Consider the following 22,458-nt stretch of genomic DNA (forward strand, 5'->3'; position numbering starts at 1 on the left):
CGCCCGGCACCTCGCCCCGCCCTGGGGCCCCTGCGCCTGGATCCCACCCCTGCGCCCTGCCCTGGGGCCCCCACCTCGCCCGGCACCTCGCCCCGCCCTGGGGCCCCTGCGCCTGGATCCCACCCTGCGCCCTGCCCTGGGGCCCCCACCTCGCCCGGCACCTCGCCCCGCCCTGGGGCCCCTGCGCCTGGATCCCACCCTGCGCCCTGCCCTGGGGCCCCCACCTCGCCCGGCACCTCGCCCCGCCCTGGGGCCCCTGCGCCTGGATCCCACCCCTGCGCCCTGCCCTGGGGCCCCTGCCCAACCTCGGGGGTCCCACTCCATTTGTGGGGTGGGGAGGGGAGCTGTTGAGTCTCCTGGACTCGGCTGTGGGGGGGCAGTGCGGGGGGGGGCTGGTGCGGGGGAGGCGGAGTGTATCGGCTGCAGTGTGTGTGTGTGTGTGTGCCGAGAGGCGGGGGGGCGGTGCGGGTCAGGCTGCGTGTGTGTGTGCCGAGAGGCGGGGGGGCGGTGTGGGTCGGGCTGTGTGTGTGTGTGTGTCCCGAGAGGAGGGGGGGCGGTGCGGGGGGGCGGTGTGGGGCGCGCTGTGTGTGTGTGTCGAGAGGAGGGGGGGCGGTGTGGGGCGGGCTGTGTGTGTGTGTGTCTGTGTGTGTGTGTGTCGAGAGGAGGGGGGCGGTGTGGGGCGGGCTGTGTGTGTGTGTGTCGAGAGGAGGGGGGCGGTGTGGGGCGGGCTGTGTGTGTGTGTCGAGAGGAGGGGGGCGGTGTGGGGCGGGCTGTGTGTGTGTGTCGAGAGGAGGGGGGGCGGTGTGGGGCGGGGTGTGTGTGTGTGTGTTGAGAGGAGTGGGGCGGGGTGTGTGTGTGTGTGTGTCCCGAGAGGAGGGGGGGCGGTGCGGGGCGGGCTGTGTGTGTGTGTGTGTCGAGGGGGGGGCGGTGTGGGGCGGGCTGTGTGTGTGTGTCGAGAGGAGGGGGGGCGGTGTGGGGCGGGGTGTGTGTGTGTGTGTCGAGAGGAGGGGGGCGGTGCGGGGCGGGGTGTGTGTGTGTGTGTGTCCCGAGAGGAGGGGGGGCGGTGCGGGGCGGGGTGTGTGTGTGTGTGTCCCGAGAGGAGGGGGGGCGGTGCGGGGCGGGGTGTGTGTGTGTGTGTCCCGAGAGGAGGGGGGGCGGTGCGGGGCGGGCTGTGTGTGTGTGTGTGTGTGTCGAGAGGAGGGGGGCGGTGTGGGGCGGGCTGTGTGTGTGTGTGTGTCGAGGGGGGGCGGTGTGGGGCGGGCTGTGTGTGTGTCGAGAGGAGGGGGGGCGGTGTGGGGCGGGGTGTGTGTGTGTGTGTGTGGAGAGGAGGGGGGGCGGTGTGGGGCGGGGTGTGTGTGTGTGTCGAGAGGAGGGGGGGCGGGGTGTGTGTGTGTGTGTGTCGAGAGGAGGGGGGCGGTGTGGGGCGGGCTATGTGTGTGTGTGTCGAGGGGGGGGCGGTGTGGGGCGGGCTGTGTGTGTGTGTCGAGAGGAGGGGGGCGGTGTGGGGCGGGCTGTGTGTGTGTGTCGAGAGGAGGGGGGGCGGTGTGGGGCGGGGTGTGTGTGTGTGTGTGTGTCCCGAGAGGAGGGGGGGCGTTGCGGGACGGGGTGTGTGTGTGTGTGTCCCGAGAGGAGGGGGGGCGGTGCGGGGCGGGCTGTGTGTGTGTGTGTGTGTGTGTCGAGAGGAGGGGGGCGGTGTGGGGCGGGCTGTGTGTGTGTGTGTGTCGAGGGGGGGGCGGTGTGGGGCGGGCTGTGTGTGTGTGTCGAGAGGAGGGGGGCGGTGTGGGGCGGGCTGTGTGTGTGTGTCGAGAGGAGGGGGGGCGGTGTGGGGCGGGGTGTGTGTGTGTGTGAGTGTGGAGAGGAGGGGGGGCGGTGTGGGGCGGGCTGTGTGTGTGTGTGTGTGTCGAGAGGAGGGGGGCGGTGTGGGGCGGGGTGTGTGTGTGTCCCGAGAGGAGGGGGGCGGGGCGGGGTGTGTGTGTGTGTGTCCCGAGAGGAGGGGGGGCGGTGTGGGGCGGGCTGTGTGTGTGTGTCGAGAGGAGGGGGGCGGTGTGGGGCGGGCTGTGTGTGTGTGTCGAGAGGAGGGGGGCGGTGTGGGGCGGGGTGTGTGTGTGTGTGTGTGGAGAGGAGGGGGGGCGGTGTGGGGCGGGCTGTGTGTGTGTGTGTGTGTCGAGAGGAGGGGGGGCGGTGTGGGGCGGGCTGTGTGTGTGTGTGTCTGTGTGTGTGTGTGTCGAGAGGAGGGGGGCGGTGTGGGGCGGGCTATGTGTGTGTGTGTCGAGGGGGGGGCGGTGTGGGGCGGGCTGTGTGTGTGTGTCGAGAGGAGGGGGGCGGTGTGGGGCGGGCTGTGTGTGTGTGTCGAGAGGAGGGGGGGCGGTGTGGGGCGGGGTGTGTGTGTGTGTGTGTGTCCCGAGAGGAGGGGGGGCGTTGCGGGACGGGGTGTGTGTGTGTGTGTCCCGAGAGGAGGGGGGGCGGTGCGGTGCGGGCTGTGTGTGTGTGTGTGTGTGTGTCGAGAGGAGGGGGGCGGTGTGGGGCGGGCTGTGTGTGTGTGTGTGTCGAGGGGGGGGCGGTGTGGGGCGGGCTGTGTGTGTGTGTCGAGAGGAGGGGGGCGGTGTGGGGCGGGCTGTGTGTGTGTGTCGAGAGGAGGGGGGGCGGTGTGGGGCGGGGTGTGTGTGTGTGTGAGTGTGGAGAGGAGGGGGGGCGGTGTGGGGCGGGCTGTGTGTGTGTGTGTGTGTGTGTCGAGAGGAGGGGGGTGGTGTGGGGCGGGGTGTGTGTGTGTCCCGAGAGGAGGGGGGCGGGGCGGGGTGTGTGTGTGTGTGTCCCGAGAGGAGGGGGGGCGGTGTGGGGCGGGCTGTGTGTGTGTGTGTGTCGAGGGGGGGGCGGTGTGGGGCGGGCTGTGTGTGTGTGTCGAGAGGAGGGGGGCGGTGTGGGGCGGGCTGTGTGTGTGTGTCGAGAGGAGGGGGGGCGGTGTGGGGCGGGGTGTGTGTGTGTGTGTGTGGAGAGGAGGGGGGGCGGTGTGGGGCGGGCTGTGTGTGTGTGTGTGTGTGTGTGCCGAGAGGAGGGGGGTGGTGTGGGGCGGGCTGTGTGTGTGCGTGTGTGTGTCGAGAGGAGGGGGGGCGGTGTGGGGCGGGGTGTGTGTGTGTGTGTGTCGAGGGGGGGGCGGTGTGGGGCGGGCTGTGTGTGTGTGTCGAGAGGAGGGGGGCGGTGTGGGGCGGGGTGTGTGTGTGTGTGTGTGTCGAGAGGAGGGGGGCGGTGTGGGGCGGGCTGTGTGTGTGTGTGTGGAGAGGAGGGGGGGCGGTGTGGGGCGGGCTGTGTGTGTGTGTGTGGAGAGGAGGGGGGGCGGTGTGGGGCGGGCTGTGTGTGTGTGTCGAGAGGAGGGGGGCGGTGGGGGGCGAGCTGTGTGTGTGTGGAGAGGAGGGGGGGCGGTGTGGGGCGGGCTGTGTGTGTGTGTGTGTCGAGAGGAGGGGGGGCGGTGTGGGGCGGGCTGTGTGTGTGTGTGTGTCGAGAGGAGGGGGGGCGGTGTGGGGCGGGGTGTGTGTGTGTGTGTCGAGAGGAGGGGGGGCGGTGTGGGGCGGGGTGTGTGTGTGTGTGTGTGTCGAGAGGAGGGGGGCGGTGTGGGGCGGGCTGTGTGTGTGTGTGTCCGTCCCGAGAGGAGGGGGGCGGTGTGGGGCGGGCTGTGTGTGTGTGTGTGGAGAGGAGGGGGGGCGGTGTGGGGCGGGCTCTGTGTGTGTGTGTGTGTGTGGAGAGGAGGGGGGGCGGTGTGGGGCGGGGTGTGTGTGTGTGTGTGTCGAGAGGAGGGGGGCGGGGTGTGTGTGTGTGTGTGTGTCGAGAGGAGGGGGGGCGGGGTGTGTGTGTGTGTGTCGAGAGGAGGGGGGGCGGGGTGTGTGTGTGTGTGTGTGGAGAGGAGGGGGGGCGGTGTGGGGCGGGCTGTGTGTGTGTGTGGAGAGGAGGGGGGGCGGTGTGGGGCGGGCTGTGTGTGTGTGTGTGTCGAGAGGAGGGGGGGCGGTGTGGGGCGGGGTGTGTGTGTGTGTGTGTGTCGAGAGGAGGGGGGGCGGTGTGGGGCGGGGTGTGTGTGTGTGTCGAGAGGAGGGGGGGCGGTGTGGGGCGGGCTGTGTGTGTGTGTCGAGAGGAGGGGGGGCGGTGTGGGGCGGGCTGTGTGTGTGTGTGTGTGTCGAGAGGAGGGGGGGCGGTGTGGGGCGGGCTGTGTGTGTGTGTGTGTGTGGAGAGGAGGGGGGGCGGTGTGGGGCGGGCTGTGTGTGTGTGTGTGTCGAGAGGAGGGGGGGCGGTGTGGGGCGGGCTGTGTGTGTGTGTGTCCGTCCCGAGAGGAGGGGGGCGGTGTGGGGCGGGCTGTGTGTGTGTGTGTGGAGAGGAGGGGGGGCGGTGTGGGGCGGGCTCTGTGTGTGTGTGTGTGTGTGGAGAGGAGGGGGGGCGGTGTGGGGCGGGGTGTGTGTGTGTGTGTGTGTGTCGAGAGGAGGGGGGGCGGGGTGTGTGTGTGTGTGTGTGTCGAGAGGAGGGGGGGCGGGGTGTGTGTGTGTGTGTGTGGAGAGGAGGGGGGGCGGTGTGGGGCGGGCTGTGTGTGTGTGTGGAGAGGAGGGGGGGCGGTGTGGGGCGGGCTGTGTGTGTGTGTGTGTGTCGAGAGGAGGGGGGGCGGTGTGGGGCGGGGTGTGTGTGTGTGTCGAGAGGAGGGGGGGCGGTGTGGGGCGGGCTGTGTGTGTGTGTCGAGAGGAGGGGGGGCGGTGTGGGGCGGGCTGTGTGTGTGTGTCGAGAGGAGGGGGGGCGGTGTGGGGCGGGCTGTGTGTGTGTGTGTGTGTCGAGAGGAGGGGGGGCGGTGTGGGGCGGGCTGTGTGTGTGTGTGTGGAGAGGAGGGGGGGCGGTGTGGGGCGGGCTGTGTGTGTGTGTGTGGAGAGGAGGGGGGGCGGTGTGGGGCGGGCTGTGTGTGTGTGTGTGTCGAGAGGAGGGGGGGCGGTGTGTGTGTGTGTGGAGAGGAGGGGGGGCGGTGTGGGGCGGGGTGTGTGTGTGTGTGTGTGTGTGTGTCGAGAGGAGGGGGGCGGTGTGGGGCGGGCTGTGTGTGTGTGTGTGTGCCGAGAGGAGGGGGGCGGTGCGGGGCGGGCTGTGTGTGTGTGTGTGTGTGGGGAGAGGAGGGGGGGCGGTGCGGGGCGGGCTGTGTGTGTGTGTGTGTGTGGAGAGGAGGGGGGGCGGTGTGGGGCGGGGTGTGTGTGTGTGTGTGTGTGTGTCGAGAGGAGGGGGGGCGGTGTGGGGCGGGCTGTGTGTGTGTGTGTGTGGAGAGGAGGGGGGGCGGTGTGGGGCGGGCTGTGTGTGTGTGTGTGTGTGCCGAGAGGAGGGGGGCGGTGTGGGGCGGGCTGTGTGTGTGTGTGTGTGTGTGTGTGTGTGTGTGTGTGGAGAGGAGGGGGGGCGGTGTGGGGCGGGCTGTGTGTGTGTGTGTGTGTGTGTGTGCCGAGAGGAGGGGGGCGGTGTGGGGCGGGCTGTGTGTGTGTGTGTGTCGAGAGGAGGGGGGGCGGTGTGTGTGTGTGTGGAGAGGAGGGGGGGCGGTGTGGGGCGGGCTGTGTGTGTGTGTGTGTGTGTGTGTGTGTGGGGAGAGGAGGGGGGGCGGTGCGGGGCGGGCTGTGTGTGTGTGTGTGTGTGTGTGCCGAGAGGAGGGGGGCGGTGTGGGGCGGGCTGTGTGTGTGTGTGTGTGTGTGTCGAGAGGAGGGGGGGCGGTGTGTGTGTGTGTGGAGAGGAGGGGGGGCGGTGTGGGGCGGGGTGTGTGTGTGTGTGTGTGTGTCGAGAGGAGGGGGGGCGGTGTGGGGCGGGCTGTGTGTGTGTGTGTGTGTGTCGAGAGGAGGGGGGGCGGTGTGTGTGTGGGGGCGGCTGGGGGCTGTCACTGCTCGGTCGGGGAGAAGGGCGGGCGGCCCCCCGAGCCCGCCGCCGGGAGCCTGTCGTTTTCACTGTTCACTTTATACCAATAAAGTTTTTGTTCAATCGCCTCGCAGTGCCTTGTGGGGATTGTAGTTCGGCGGGGCACAAGCTGCGCCGGTTGCGCGCATGCTCAGACTGGCCGGCGGCTGCTCCCTTCCGCGGCGGGGCCTGTTCGGGCGCGTGCGCAGTGCGGCTGTCCGCGAGGGCCTCGGGCGCGTGCGCAGTGCGGACGGGCCTGCGGGGCCGCGGTGTTTCCTGCCCCGCGATGTCGGGTCCGGGGGGCCCGGGCCCCGGCGGGGGGAAGCTGGACATCAACCACGCCGGGGTGTCCGAGCTGGAGGGGGCGCTGAGCGGCATCGGCCGGCGCCGGGCCCGGGGCATCGTGCGCAAGAGAGAGGTGGGGGGGGCTGTGCGGGGGGGGGCTGTGCGGGGGCCCGGGGAGAGAGGGGGCTGTGGGGGGGGATAGTGGGGGACGGAGGGGGGCTGTGCGGCGTCCCGGGCCGTGGGGAGGGGGGCTGTGCGGGGGCCCGGGGGCAGAGGGGGGCCGTGGGGGGGCCCGGGGTGTGGGGGGGTACCGGGCCGTGGGGAGGGATACCGGGGGACGGAGGGGGGCTGTGCGGGGGGCCGTGGGGAGGGGGGCTGTGCGGGGGCCCGGGGAGTGGAGAGAGGGGGCTGTGCAGGGGGATACCGGGGGACGAAGGGGGGCTGTGCGGGGGGCCGTGGGGAGGGGGCCTGTGCGGGGGCCCGGGGGGTGGAGAGAGGGGGCTGTGGGGGGGGATACCGGGGGCGGAGGGGGGCTGTGCGGCGTCCCGGGCCGTGGGGAGGGGGGCTGTGCGGGGGCCCGGGGAGTGGAGAGAGGGGGCTGTGCAGGGGGATACCGGGGGACGAAGGGGGGCTGTGCGGCGTCCCGGGCCGTGGGGAGGGGGGCTGTGCGGGGGCCCGGGCCGTGGAGAGAGGGGGCTGTGCGGGGGGCCGTGGAGAGAGGGGGCTGTGCGGGGGCCCGGGGGCAGAGGGGGGCTGTGCGGGGGCCCGGGGAGTGGAGAGAGGGGGCTGTGCAGGGGGATACCGGGGGACGGAGGGGGGCTGTGCGGCGTCCCGGGCCGTGGGGAGGGGGGCTGTGCGGGGGGCCGTGGGGAGGGGGGGTTCTGCGGGGGGGCCCGGGGGCGGAGGGGGGCTGTGCGGGGTATATAGCACAAGTCATGGACAGGTCGCAGTCCTACATTTTTGTTTTCTGCCGTGACCTGTCCATGACTTGTACTAAAAGTACCTGCGACAAACCCGTCGCCTTAGTTACGGCCCTTGAGCATCTCCATCCTCCGGTGGCCTCAGTGGTTGTTGAGCAGCTTCCTGCTTCTGATGGACATAAAAATTGTTTGCTGTTACTTTTTGAGTCTTTAGCTAGGTGTTCTTCAAATTCTTTTTTGGCCTTCCTAATTATATTTTTATATTTCACTTGCCAGAGTTTATGCTCCTTTCTATTTTCCTCACAAGGATTTAACTTCCACTTTTTAAAGGATGCTTTTTTGCCTCTCACTGCTTCTTTTACTTTGTGGTGACACTTCTGTTGTTCTCTTTCTATGGTTTTTAATTTGGGGTATACATTTAAGTTGAGCCTCTGTTATGGTGTCTTTAAAAAGTTTCCATGCAGCTTGCAGGGATTTCACTTTTGGCGCTGGACCTTTTAATTTCCGTTTCATTAACTTCCTCAGTGTCGTGTAGTTCCCCTTTCTGAACTGCAGTGGGCTTCTGTCATCTTATTATTCGAGCATGGAATCACTATCCATAAGGATTCTATGGCACAATTTGGATATGAGCTCAGGTGCAGGTTTAAACTACTCTAGTTCTACCGGTCTAACCCCCTGCGTAGACACTCTTGTTCTAGTATAAGAGAGCCTGTTTTCAACACTGATTTTGTCGCTTGAGAAGTGGTTCAAGGTAAACCGAATAAAGCCACCTTTGTACTGGAGTAAGAGTGTCCCCATGGGTGTTTATACTGGTGTACCTAGATCAACTACACCAGTGCAACTGGTTAAACTTTCTTGTGCAACCTCAGGCTCCCCTCCCTGCTGCATGCTCATCCCCATCTCAGAGACTCCCAGAAATGTAGGGCAGGATTGACCTCAAGAGGTCATCTCGTCCAGCCCCTTGTTCGGCCATTCCCTGGGAGCTGTGGAAGGCCTGCTCTGCCTCTCTTCCTCCCACAGTCACTGTGGCTACATGGCCCTTCTGAAAGTCAGAGGGCAGGCTGGAGGTGGGCTGTGCTGGGACTTGAGTCTGATGTGCAGGATGTGGAGAATGCACAGGAGAGAGCAGCAAGGGAGGTGGGTGGGTAGGCTGGGGAGGGGGGCTGAGTATTTGTGGGATGGGGGAGCCAATGAGATTGAAGGATGATACTGACTGCTGAGGCGAGTGAGCAGGGCTGCCCTGTGGGGTTTGATGTCCCCAGCAGGGTGGGGAAGGCTCTGTTTGGGGTTTGACTTCCTGGAGGGGGTGGGAGGCTGGCGTCCCTTGGGGGCAAGTGTGGTGGTTTGGCTGTGGGGAGAGCGTATATATAAGTAGCTGATGATAGTGGGAAGGCTGCTGGTGCCCCTGCCTGCTCTGCCAGAAATTGCCAGGTGCTCAGTAGAGTTCTCACCTCTCCTTCCAGGGTGGCTTTCAGTGCCTGACTGGGATTGGCCCTGCTGCACATGGGCCCCTGCCTTCTTGGCTGGGCCCAGCCTGCACACGCATGGGACCGCTCCATGGCCTCCCCAGAGCTACTATGGGCTTATGCTGCCATCGCTGCAAATAGAGTCTGGCCACAGAGAGGTGGGGTCCCGTTGAAATCAGTGTGCAGTCCTGTCGTTAGGCTGCACGTGTGCCGGGGAGCGGAGCTGGGGCCATGTGTGACCAGGTGCAATTCTGGCTGCATGGGCAGCGTTACCACTGACCCTCCCTGGAGTGCCTGGGCCTCTCTTTGCAGCCTGCTGTGTGTGTTTAAAAAGAAACTGAGCTTAGAAGGAATGAGCCTGAGGGTAAGGCTAATGCTGTGGCGTGGTCCCCCAGAATGGCAAGAGGGGTTCATTCCTGGGTGCTGTCGGAGGCCCGCTGTATGGTGCAGGGATCAAAGACCCTGTAGGCACGTGAGAACTGAGTTAAGGAAATGATTGTTCACAGTGTAACAAACTGTCGCTGAAAGCATAGGAGCTTTAACCTCTGTTACGTGGGTGGAGAGCTCCTCAAGGGGCGTGCTATTTCAGAACTTCCCATGGCTGCACTCCTGTCTTGGAAGCAGTAGGGTCTGGCCCCAACGGAGGCAGGAGGCTGGGCTGGATGGGCCCCTGGGTGAATCCTGGCCAGCCACTCTTGTGGGGACAGACCGTGCTACTAGGAGACTCCAGCTGATGTCTCTCACCTGTAAGAAGTGTCAAAGAGCCAGGCTTTATTGTCCCTCTAGCAGGGACCCTTCCTGTTTCAGTCCCTCCCGACCCCAGATCTCCGCTCTTGGTACCCTAGAGCAGGGGCAGGCAAAGTTTTTGGCCTGAGGGCTACATCGGGTTTCTGAAATCGTATGGAGGGCCAGTTAGGGGAGGCTGTCCGCACCCCGGCCCCCTGAGCACAACCCCAAACTTCCCTGCCCTCTATTCAACCCCCCCGCTCCCTGCCCCCTTACCGCACTGCTTGGAGCATTGGTGGCTGGCGGGGCTACAGCCGCGCTGCCCAGAGCACCAGGACAGGCAGCCGCGCCGCCCCGCTGGAGCCAGTCACACCACTGCGCAGCACAGAGCACCAGGACAGGCAGCCACGCCACCCGGCTGGAGCCAGCCACACCACCGCACCGCCCCGAGCACCAGGACAGGCAGTCGCACCGCCCCGCTGGAGCCAGTCACACCACTGCGCAGCACAGAGCACCAGGACAGGCAGCCGCGCCACCCGGCTGGAGCCAGTCACACCACCGCGCAGCACAGAGCACCAGGACAGGCAGCCACGCCACCCGGCTGGAGCCAGCCACACCACCGCACCGCCCCGAGCACCAGGACAGGCAGTCGCACCGCCCCGCTGGAGCCAGTCACACCACTGCGCAGCACAGAGCACCAGGACAGGCAGCCGCGCCACCCGGCTGGAGCCAGTCACACCACCGCACAGCACAGAGCACCAGGACAGGCAGCCGCCCTGCTGGAGCCAGTCACACCACCGCACAGCACAGAGCACCAGGACAGGCAGCCGCCCCGCTGGAGCCAGTCACACCACCGCACAGCACAGAGCACCAGGACAGGCAGCCGCCCTGCTGGAGCCAGTCACACCACCGCACAGCACAGAGCACCAGGACAGGCAGCCGCCCCGCTGGAGCCAGTCACACCACCGCGCAGCACAGAGCACCAGGACAGGCAGCCGCGCCACCCGGCTGGAGCCAGCCACACCACCGCGCAGCACAGAGCACCAGGACAGGCAGCCGCTCCGCCCGGCTGGAGCCAGTCACACCGCCGCACAGCACAGAGCACCAGGACAGGCAGCCGCACCGCCCGGCTGGAGCCAGTCACACCAGCGCGCAGCACAGAGCCCCGCGTCAGGCTGCGGCTCTGCAAGAGCCCTGTCACCCAGAGCACTGCGCCGGTGGCGCAGTGAGCTGAGGCTGCAGGGGAGGGGCCGGGGGCTAGCCTCCCGGACCAGGAGCTCAGGGGCCAGGCAGGAGGGTCCCGCGGGCCGTAGTTTGCCCACCTCTGCCCTAGAGCATGGGGCACCAGGGGGTGGCAGCACCAATGACCGGTGGTATTTGGCACTGAACATCAGAGTCTGGGCTGCTGTCTGAGGGGTCAGCGGGGGACCTCTCTTAGCACAGCTCACCTGGCCAGTGGCCTCAGAGGTGGGAAGTCCCTGCAGGCCAGGGCACAGTGGGTGAGCAGTGCAGAGGACACTGTCTGCAGCTGGTGAGCCAGCGCTGCTCAGTAGGTCCTTGCACTCCCTCTCTGGGTGGGGGAGGCTGAGCAGGGCTGTCAGTGCGGCGGCAGTGCTGGGCCAGGCTGTGCACCCTGGCTGGCAGGGCCTCACATGGCATGCAGCTCTGGCTCCATTTGCTGTGGCTGAGGGGCCCTGGGACAGGCAATGTGCATGGGAGGATGCCTGCATAGATTACCATGGAGGGGGCTTGCCTGGCTGTCAGCATACGGAGCTTCTGGCCTAGTCCCTGCTCCTTCCTGTCAGAGCCAGTCTTGAAGGCAGATTCTCTTCAGTGCAAGCCATCCAGCCTAGCTTGTGCTGGCTATTGGGCTGTGCCCCCTGACTCTGTGCCAGGGGTGAGGGGGAGAAGAGGAGGGAAGGGACCATGCAGGCCATGGATCCTTCTACCCTGGTGACACCAGAACAAGGAATTTGCGGCATGCTCCTCACCATGGTGCCATCAGGCAGATGGTGCTCTCGTTTTCAGGGTATTGAGTACCACGAAGGACTCGGGGGCCTGTAGTCCCCCTCTATCAGTCTGTTTGTCCTGCCTGCAGACACTTGGTGGGGAAGGTGGGCAGTATGGGGACCCTGGTAGGTTCTGGGCAGCAGCCTCCTGCTCCCTCAGCGCCCTCTCCACAGAGACCATAGGCCTAGCCGACTGTGCAGCCAGGTGCAGGGCCATGGCATGGTGTGCAGGGAGCGGGGCCCCCAGCATGCAGTGTGGCCCCAGTCCTGGTTCCATGAGACCTGTGTTCCTGGCATGCCATCCAGCCCACAGAGAGCCAGACGTGAGGGTTTGTGCGAGGCCCGGGTGTGCCCTGGGGTCAGAGCCTGGGCCTGTCTCCCTCAGTTTCCTAGCAAAGGCGCTTGAGCCTGAGGGACTGGGGTGGGGTGGGGTGTGGGATTTGTGAGAGATTGTGGGTGTGGTAGGTGTCACAGATGCTTGGATTCCAAACTGCCCTGTCTGGGCACCTGGACGGCATCTGCCAGCCACCAGCTGCCTAGAGACGAGCCGGCAGGGAGCTTCCCCCTGTATCCTGGGAGGGTGTCCCCTCCCCAGGGCAAGTCCCTGTCTATCTGTGAAGTAGACACCTTCTCCCCCAGACCCCTAGGGGATCCCCTCTCCTCAGCTCCCTGTCTAGGCCTCTCTGCTGCTGGATCCTGTTTGGAAACCTGGAGAAGTGTGCTTGTACCCAGGAGGGCGCAGTGTGGGCCCCAGCCCCGGGGGTTTTTTCCACTCCCCTTTGGGGGGTTGGTTCCTGTTCCCAGGAGTGGGAGGGGTAAGGGGGCAAAGAAACGTGGGGCAGAAGATCTGGGGCTGGGTCAGGGGCTTGTCAGGTAGAGAGACAAAATTCCTCTTCCCAGGTGTTTCAGCCCCTCCTCTGCCCCCATCCCCGCCACAGTCCCAGCTCAGGGCGCCTCCCCCAGAGGAGCATGCAGTTGGGCTCACCTAGGCATTGTGAGGGCCAGGGAGGGCGTGAGGGGAGAAGCATGTGTGGCGTGGGCATAGGGTCCTGGATCTGCGGGAGGGCAGCTGGGCAGCAGGGCCCACGGATGACCAGGTGTGAGCTGAGCTGTGCTGGCTGGGGGTAATCGGGGTGACTGCAGGGGAATCTCGGGGGAGCACCCTGCAGAGAGAGGGCTCCAGCTGGGAAGTATCTTCCTGGGAGGGCACAGAGAGCCCTGGGGAGAAGGGGGGGCTCCAGGTAAGCTCTGGTGTGGGGCTGCCCAAGCTCGGCCCGACGCCAAGCTGAGTCCTGCTTGTTCCCTGGCAGGAGCTGAAGGGCTTCAACTCACTGGATGACCTGCTGCACGTCAAGGGCATCACCACCCGGATCCTGGAGCTGAACAGCCAGCGCATGACCTGCAGGAGGAGGCCAAGCAGCGAGGAGGCTCCTGGTGGGAGCCCCAGCCAACAGGGGCACAGTGCCCCCGCGCCTCAGGTAGGGAGCCGCGGGCCATGCTCTGCCTCTGCTGCGGGGGTGCCCAGTGGGTGCCCAGTTGGGGGAGGGTGTCTGGCTCTCCGAGTCGGAGGAGTCCAGCCATTATTGTGAAGGGAGGCAGGTACCCATGGGAGTTTCATTTGCACAGAATCTTTTTCATCATTTTAATGCGGGGAGGGATAGCTCAGTGGTTTGAGCTTTGGCCTGCTAAACCCAGGGTTGTGAGTTCAGTCCTTGAGGGGGCCATTTAGGGATCTGGGGCAAAAATTGGGGATTGGTCCTGCTTTGAGCGGGGGGTTGGACGAGATGATCTCCTGAGATCCTTTCCAACCCTGAGATTCTATGATTCTGTGATTCTCTGTCTTAGCCTCCTGGGTGGGGGAGGCACTGAAAGTTGCTGAGACTACTGATCCATCTGTAACATCCCTGGTAGCCTGCCAGGGACGTTACCTTCCTCTCTGGTGTGGCGCCCCAAAGAGAGCATGGCGCTGGCATTGCTGGGGGGGGGGGGGGGGCTGAGCCACACCCCTTGGCACCAGAGCTCAAGGGCTGGCTCCTGTGAGTGCTCTGCCTCTGGCGGGGGTGATCCATGGCAGCCTGCTCCGCCCCAGAGTCCCCGACCAGGGCTGTGCTCTGGCCACAGAGAGCGCTTCTGGCCCCAAGACCTGGCACTGCTGTACTGGCCTGAGAGCAGCTATGCCCTGGCTTCCTGAGGTTGTTGCCCAGACCAGACCCCGCCCAGGCTAGTGCACAGGGGCAGGCGTGCCAGCTCTGGGCAGCAGCCTGCTCAGGCCTGGAGCAGACTCTGCGTCTCAACCCTGCAGTCACTCCCCAGTGCTCCCTTATCCAGGCATCACTCCCCGGCAGAGGCCGAGGAAACGCTTCCCCAGAGCAGAAACAGCCCTTTCTGTTTGCCCTGCACGGGGAGGGCAGGCTGGGCCGTCCGGGCTGGAGCCATCCCGCTGCCGCTCGGAGCAGCTCACAGAGTGTCTGCACCCCAGCTGGCATCCCCTACCACTTCGCTCTGGGAGGTCCCTGGGGCAATGTCTCCTGCAGCCTGCTCCTGATGCCCAGTGGGAAGAGAGGGCAGTCCCTGGTTGCTGTGCTAAGCACTCCTTCACCCCAGAGCCAGCAGGCAGTGTTCGGGGTTCAGCAATGGCTCCCCTTCCTCGACCCACCTTGGCAGGTGTGGCCTTTCTCTGGAGGCAGCATATGAGAGAAGGGGGCTGAGGAAGCCTGGTCTTCATGTCCTGTGCCCCTCCCTCTCCCTGTGCAGGCACAGCTCTTTGAGCCCCATTGCATGCAGGAGCCCTGCAGCCTGCCCTCCTTGTACAGTGGGGTCCTGAGCTGTAGCCCCTTCACCCTCCAGCCGCCGAAGTGAGGAGCAGGGTGATGGGCTCGGAGCACCTATGCCCCTTCCATGGTCGGTCTCTGTCAGAGCGTGGGGCAGTAGGAAAGGCCTCTCTGCCATCCCACAGTCTGCCCGGTCTTCACATGGAGGAGCCTGCACTGAGCCGGGAGATGGCAGCCAGACAGCAGAGCATGCCAGGCAGGCTGGGGGGGGCTGCCATAGTATCTTCACTGAGAATGAGGGGAGTAAGGGCAGATTCATAGATTCAAGTCCAGAAGGGACCATTAAATAATCTATTCACCTGAGGCAAGAGGTCAGGGTGGTGTTCTGCACAGGCGGAGGCAGATGAGGTGGACGGGCTGTGACCACCGGAGAGAAGAGGACAAGGAGGAATTCCGATAGCAAGTCCTCAGCATGATTACTGTTTAAGAGATCTGTTTCAGAGTAACAGCCGTGTTAGTTGCTGTTTATTTATTTGAGCATAAGCTTTCGTGAGCTACAGCTCACTTCATCGGATGCATACTCATAAGAGATCTGTGAGAGTCTAGCTTGGTGACAGGAATGGTGAGGTGTACAGGGCACACCTGTGGATGGCTGCCCAGCCCAACCTGCAAGAAAATCCAGTGTGCCCACAAAGAGAGTTTCAGACTGCTTCTTTTGGGGAGTCCGGAGGGTTTTAAACCAATACCAGCAGGGGGGGCGGGTAAAAAGAGGGAAGATCTGACCACTCGGCAGATGATAATGTGGAGAACAAAGGATGCGAAGAGAAGAAAGGATTGAATTGCCTATATGCCAATATTGGGAGCCTGGGAACAAGTAAAAAGAATTGGAATTGGTCATTCCTGAGCGTAAATTGGATCTAGTTAGTGTTACAGCAACTTGGTGGGATATCAAAATCAATGGGACCAATAAAGAGAGGGCAGGGTGGCACTTAATGTCAAAAATGGCATTGCCTGTTCCCAAATCATTAACAGCTAGAAAGAAAATGATCTTAAATGCTCATGGATCAATGTCCTAATAGATAAAGCACAAGATAGGATACTAGCCGTGACTCTGAGAAAAAGTTGGGGGGGACATGGAAATATTGAATGGTAGGATTGGAAGGGACTGTGAGAGGCCATCTGGTCCAGTCACTTGCAATCATGGCAGGACCAAGTATTATCTAGACCAGAGGTGGGCAAACTACAGCCCGCGGGACCCTCCTACCTGGTCCCTGAGCTCCTGGCCCAGTAGGCTAGCCCCTGGCCCCTCCCCTGCTGTTCCCCCTCCCCTGCAGCCTCAGCTCACTGCGCCGCCGGCACAATGCTCTGGGTGGCAGGGCTCTTGCAGAGCCACGGCCTGACCCGGTGCTCTGTGCTGCGCAGTGGTGTGGCTGACCACCAGTGCTCCAGGCAGCGCAGTAAGGGGGCAAGGAGCAGGGGGGTTGGAGAGAGGGCAGGGGAGTTCGGGGTGGTGCTCAGGGGGCGGGGGTGTGGACAGCCTCCTTTAACCAGCTCTCCATACAACTTCGGAAACCCAGTGTGGCCCTCAGGCCAAAAAGTTTGCACGCCCCTGATCTAGATCCTCCTTGACAGGTGTTTGTCTAACCTGTTCTTAAAAATCTCCCATGGTAGAGATTGCACAACCTCCAGAGGTAATTTATTCCAGTGCTTAACCACCCTGACAGTTAGGAAGTTTTTCCTAATGTCCAAACTAAACATCCTTTGCTGCAATTTAAGCCCATTGCTTCTTGTCCTATCCTGAGCTGTTAAGAAGAACAATTTTTCTCCTTCCTCCTTGTAACAACCTTTTATGTACTTGAAAACTGTTATCCCGTCCCTTCTCAGTCTTCTCTTCTGCAGACCAAACAAACCCAATTTTTTCATCTTCCCTCATAGGTCATGTTTTCTAGACCTTTGATCATTTTTGTTGCTTTTCTCTGGACTTTCTCCAATTTGTCCACATCTTTCCTGAAATTTGGCTCCCAGAACCGGACACAATACTCCAGTTAAGGCCTAATCAACGCAGAGTAGAGCAGAAGAATTACTTTTTGTGTCTTGCTTACAACACTCCTGCTAATATATCTGTCACGGGGTCTCTGGGCCGTGCTCTGGAACTACTCCATACGAAGCCAGGCAGGACTCTGGGGGAGCCTCCTCTCTCTGAGCAGACTGTCTCCAGGGCAAGAAGCTCACATGGCTTCCACCTTCCTGGGTCTGACCTTGGAGCATTCAGCATCCTCTGCCCCTCCGTGCGCTTCCCACAGTAAGTCCGCTCAGGCGGGGCTCCTGGAGAAGCTAGAGGGTCCTGCCCCCCAACTCCGCAGTCAGACATGACTCTCAGCCGGCCAGTAAAACAGACGGTTCATTAGACGACAGGAACATGGTCTAAAACAGAGCTTGTAGGTACAGAGAACAGGACTGCTCAGTCAGGTCCATCTTGGCGGGAGGGAGGCCAGAGACCCATCTGGGCCTCCCTCCATTTTCCCAGCAGCTCCAAACTGAAACTCTCCAGCCCCTCCTTTCTTTTGTCCCTTTCCCAAGCCAGGAGGCCACCTGATATCTTTGTTCTCCAACCCCTTCAGTTGCCACCTTTGCAGGGGAGGGCCCCAGGCCATCAGTTGCCAGGAGACAGGGCATCGGCCATGCTCTTTGCAGACACCATCCCACTGGCCCTCTAGGGTTCTGCAACAATCACACCCCCTTATCCTCCCACCTAGATACTTAAGAACTGCCTAGAGGAAACTGAGGCACACACACAGTATTCCGAGAAAACGTTAAGAACATTCCCACTTCATCACAATATCCCAGAATGATGTTTGTTTTTATTTGCAACAGCGTTACACTGTTTAGCTAGTGATCCACTATGACCCCCAGATCCCTTTCTGCAGTACTCCTTCCTAGGCAGTCATGTCCCATTCTGTATGTGTGCAACTGATTGTTCCTTCCTAAATGGAGTATTTTGCATTTGTCCTTATTGAATTTCATCCTATTTACTTCAGACCATTTCTCCAGTTTGTCCAGATCATTTTGAATTTAAACCCTGTCCTCCAAAGCCTTGGTAACCCCTCTCAGCTTGGTATCGTCCGCAAACTTTATAAGTGTACTCTCTATGCCATTAGCTAAATTATTGGTGGAGACACTGGACAGAACCGGACCTGGAACTGATCCCACGTGGTGGATAATCAGCTGAGCATGAGCTCCAGTTGCAATGCTGTGGCCAAAAGGGCTGATGTGCTGTTAGGGGGCTTATTCCTTCACCCACTTACTTCCCTGGTCCTTCTCGCATGAACAGAGAGCAACAATACCCAAAGTCCAAAGGTGAAACAATTTGATGTTTATTGGGGTGAACTTCCAGCAAGGATGATTCCAGTTTCCTTCCTTAGTGTCCCCCTTCCCAACTCTGACACCACAGAGCCTTACACCTGTGTCCCTGTTCCCATTCCTGCCCTTAGCCAAACATGATTCCAACTTTCTTACTCCCATTCCCTGTTCCCATTTCCCCCTTTAGCAAAACATGATTCCAATTTCCCCACCCCTGTTCCCATTTCCCACCCACACACCCCCCACTTCCTGATTGACTGCAGACTATATAGTGACAGGTTTCAGAGTAACAGCCGTGTTAGTCTGTATTCGCAAAAAGAAAAGGAGTACTTGTGGCACCTTAGAGACTAACCAATTTATTTGAGCATGAGCTTTCGTGAGCTACAGCTCACTTCATCAGATGTCTCTAAGGTGCCACAAGTACTCCTTTTCTTAATCCTAACATATTGTAACATGATTATTTAACCAATTATATCCCACCACCTTAATTAGTTTACACCCAGCAAAATTAATTATACAGCAGACAAGAACAATCACAAAACCAGACAGAGATTATACAGACAAACAATAGCAAAGTGGGAACTATAATGACAAAACAATACAGAAGTGAGGATTTCACATCCCAGCTATTGATAAGTGAGTTCTTGCCAGACAGGATGCTATCAAACTAAGTTTCCTTTTACATCTTCTAGGCACTTCTCTTTCTCTGGAGGTGATAGGCATTATCAGGACAGGATTGTATTCCTAACAGCCCAATAGCACCTTATTTCAATGTGACTAGGTTGGAATGTGAGGATGTGACCCTACACTTCCCAGCTTATGGCTGCATCTGTTGCTTAGCCAGAGATCTCAGCCTAAGAACAGGCCTCAGACTGTCACAGTGAGAAAAGGCCTTATACAGTCAGACAGTGATTTTGATTCTTTCTTTTATACCTCTATAACTAGCCAAGTGATAAGAATACACCTAAATTCTTAGAGTCTAAGCCTTTACAGACAGACCTGAATATCTGTATCCTAACATGTGCTCCTTGGATGTAGAAACAGAAGAATCCCGTGTAGGAGGAAGATGTTCTGTAACCTGCATCTGGCACTGGTGCGACTGCCACTCAAATATTGTTTCCGGTTCTGCTGTCCACAATTCAAGAAGAGCCATTAGAATTACTGCTGGATTGGAAATTCTGTCTTCTAGAGAGAGCGCTCAGGATCTCAGTCTGTTTGGCTTGATAAACAGCAGGTTAAGGGGTTGTGAGAAAATGGGAATTTTCTGTAGTGTTTTTATGAGTCCTGTGTGTGCCTCAGTTTCCCCTGTATGTTGCATGGTTACCCAGTGGTTGGGGGGAAGGGATTAAGTTTGCTCTCAGGACAGACTAAGAGACAGGAGTGTGTGTTTCACCTCTCTCTCTAGGTGGAACTCAGTGTCATTAAGGACCTAGTTAAAACCAGACCAGAGCAAAAAGAGGCCAGAGAGACAATGTAAGCGCCAGTGACTCCTGGATTTCCCTGCCTCTCAGCAGAGGTGCTGAGCAAGGGCCCCAGCTTGAGAACAAAAGACTGGGCAGTGTGAGGTGGGGAGTAAGTGTGAGCTCTGGAAGAAGGCTGGGAGCTCTCTCACCTGGGAACTGATCAAGGAGGTCAGACTGAGCAGGAACTGGAGTCACTACGGCTTGGCTGGGCTCTGGACTGACCAGGATCGTCTGTGTTTTGTATTTCTCTGTGCTGACCTAAGGGCTTCCTGTGCTGTGTGCCAGATGGCTAATAAACTCAACTGTTCTGAAAACGCGGCTTGAGTGGCACTGCCAATACTAGTGCCGTGCACTGACCCTGCAGAATGCACATTCTCTGGCAGGAGTCTGTCTCGGTGGGACTGGCTGAACAGAGCTCACGGCGTGAAGCGGGAAGTCCCAGAGGTCCAGTCTCAGGAGGCAGTGATGCCACCTGGCCTGCCCTGAAGAGAGAGTGAGACCCCTTGGGTCTGGCACATGGGAGGGCTTCTTCCTAGAAGCTGGGGGTGTAGCAGCGATCTTGCGGCTCCATGATGGGATGACTTGATCATAGTTAATAAACACCAAAACTTTATAATAGAGGGCTCTTCAGTCTAGGAGACAAAGGTATAACAAGATCTAATGCCTAGAAGTTGAAGCCAGACAAATTCAGAATAGAAATGGGATGCAGATTTTTAACACTGAGGGTAATTTAACCATTGGAGCAGTTTACCCAGGGATATGGTGGATTCTCCAGCACTGGCAATTGTTAAATCAAAATTGGTTGAGATCTGCTCTAGTTCAAACAGGGACTTAATTCAAGGAAGTCCAATGGCCTATACCCTGTGTCGTACAGGAAGTCAGATTAAATGATCGCAGCAGTCCCAGAGATGTCATTACCTGTTTCCAAGTCACTGATGACTTGGAAGAAAATGGTGGTTCTTCGAGTGCTTATTCATGTCCATTCCAATAAGGTGTGTGCGTGCTGCGTTCATGGTAGCCGGAGAATTTTTCCCTTAGCAGCGTTCATGGGTTGGCCTTGGCGCACCCTGGAGTCGTGCCTTCATGGCACTCAATAGAGAGCCCTGCCGACCCACTACCTCCTCAGTTCCTTCTTCCCGTCAGTGACGGTAGCTGGGACTTCCCCTTGCTCTTGCATCAGCAAGCGGCTGAGCAGTTCCTTCATTACTTATGTGAGCCAGGAGGGCCCGCTCTGTGTTTGCTAATCCCATGATTTAGTCAGTTTTTAAAAGGGCTCGACAGGCTATACCCTCACGTCCGTCAGCCTGTCCTGGCCTGTGACCTCAACCTGGTCCTGGCCTCTCTCATGAGACCGTCCTTCGAGCCCTTGGCACGTGCCCACTGCTCTACCTCTCGTACAAGGTGGCGTTCCTGGTGGCCATAACCTCAGCCAGGATGATGTCTGAGCTCAGGGCCCTAATCTCAGAGCCTCCCTACACTGTGTTCTGTAAGGACACTGTTCAGCTCAGGCCCCATACTGCTTTCCTCCCAAAGGTTGTGTCGCAGTTCCACATCAACCAGGACATCTTTCTCCCAGTATTCTACCCGAAGCCTCATTCCAGCAGCAGGGAGCAGAGACTACACACTGTGGATGTCCGCAGGGCGCTAGCCTTCTACATCGAGAGAACGAAGCCATTCAGAAAATTGGTCCAGTTATTTGTGGCAGTGGCGAACAGAATGAAAGGTCTGCCTGTGTCATCACAGTGCATTTCACCATGGATCACGTCCTGCATCCAGAAGTGCTACAACCTGGCGGCGGTTCCCGTATCCCCAAGCACTGTGCACTCCACCAGGGCGCAGGCTTCATCAACAGCATTTCTGGCTCAGGTTTCCACTCAGGGAATCTGTAGAGCAGCAACATGGTCCTCCATCCACACTTTCATCATGCACTATGCAATTACCCAGCAGGCCAGAGACGATGCAGCCTTCGGACGAGCCGTGCTCCAATCAGTGGAAGACTCCAACCCCAACTCCTGAACTTAGGCTTGTGAGTCACCTGATTGTAATGGACGTGAACAAGCACTCAGAGAAGAAAAAACCGGTTACTCACCTTCTCATAACTGTTGTTCTTTGAGGTGTGTTGTTCATCTCCATTCGAATACCCACCCTCTTACCCCTCTGTCAGAGTAGCCGGTAAGGGGGTGGTGGGTCAGGAGGGCTCTATGTTGAGCGCCATGAAGGCGCGACTCCAGGGGGTGGCCAGACCAACCCGACAGATGCTTCTGGGGGAAAAATCTTCCGGCTACCATGCACATGTGTGCGCGCACACACCTAATTGGACTGGACATGAACAACACATCTCGAAGAACAACAGTTACGAGAAGTGAGTAACTGGTTTTTGGGTTTTTTTTGGATGCTTATGTATCAATATACCAAAAGTTAAAACACAAGGTGGGGTATTAGATAGTGCAGAGGTGGGCAAACTTTTTGGCCCGATGGCCATATTGGTGTTCCAAAACTGTATGGAGGGCCGGGTAGGGAAGGCTGTGCCTCCCCAGACAGCCTGGCCTCTGCCCCCTATCCACCCCCTCCAACTTTCCGCCCCCGACTGCCTTCCTTAGAACCCCCAACCCATCCAACTCCCCCTGCTCCTTGTCCCCTGACTGCCCCCTCCTGGCACCCCCTTTCCCTAACCGTGCCCCCCCCCCCCGGGACTCCCATGCCTATCCAACCCCCACCGCTCTCCCTGTCCCCTGACTGCCCCGCGGAACCTCCTGCCCCTTATCCAGCCCCCGCGCTCCCCACCCCCTTACCATGCCACTCAGAGCACCAGGACTGGGAGCCGTGCCGCCTAGCCGGAGCCAGACACACCGCCACACTGCCTGGCAGGAGCTCGCAGCCCCGCTGGGCACAGCACTGGCTGCACAGCGAGCTGAGGTTGCAGGGCAGGGGGACAGCAGGGGAGAGGCTGGGGTTTAGCCTCCCCGGCCAGGCGCTCAAGTGCCAGGCGGGACGGTCCCATGGGCTGGATGTGGCCCGCGGGCCGTAGTTTGCCCACCTCTGAGATGGACTCTGCTGCAGATTACCACATCCCACCATGGAACAGGATGACCTGCTCCTTAATCACCAATCTATAATGTATCAGAAAAAAACTGCGTGATCACAGTGAACTTCAATTTGAGTGACATATGCTGGAGGTCTCATGCTGCCAGTACTAAAACATCTTTGGAAAATCTAAACCTTATACGTGATAATTTCCTAACTCAAAGACGTGTTGTGGGGATTCTGTATTAGACCTCGTCTTGCCAGATAAAGAGGAACTGAATACAGAACTAAAAATTGGAAGCCGGGAACAAAAAGAACAAAAAGAAAGTGGTTCTGTTGTTCCCTTCTGGCTTTGGAATCTTTGTGATCGTCTAGTCCTGTGGCTCTCAACCTCTCCAGACTCCTGTACCCCTGTCAGGAGTCTGATTTGTCTTGCGCACCCCAAGTTTCACCTCACTTAAAAACTACTTGCTTACAAAATTGGGCATAATACAAAAGTGTCATAGCCACTGTTACTGAAAAATTGCTTAATTTCTTATAATTATATG

General features: G+C 60.2%; 1 protein-coding gene across 1 annotated transcript in view; it reads left to right on the forward strand.

The window, feature by feature from the left end:
- Positions 1–6,092: 6,092 nt before the first annotated feature.
- LOC311521621 (F-box/WD repeat-containing protein 7-like) overlaps positions 6,093–22,458 on the forward strand; it is a 37,964-nt gene continuing 21,598 nt past the window's right edge. The window contains exons 1-2 of the mRNA XM_084630002.1: positions 6,093–6,304; positions 12,603–12,770. Of these exons, the coding sequence (XP_084486128.1) occupies positions 6,173–6,304; positions 12,603–12,770 (300 nt within the window). The 5' untranslated portion in view covers positions 6,093–6,172. The remainder of the gene's footprint in view (positions 6,305–12,602; positions 12,771–22,458) is intronic.

This window comes from Lepidochelys olivacea (genome assembly GCF_965140295.1).
Source record: "Lepidochelys olivacea isolate rLepOli2 genome assembly, chromosome: 1".
Lineage (NCBI taxonomy): Eukaryota > Metazoa > Chordata > Testudines > Cheloniidae > Lepidochelys > Lepidochelys olivacea.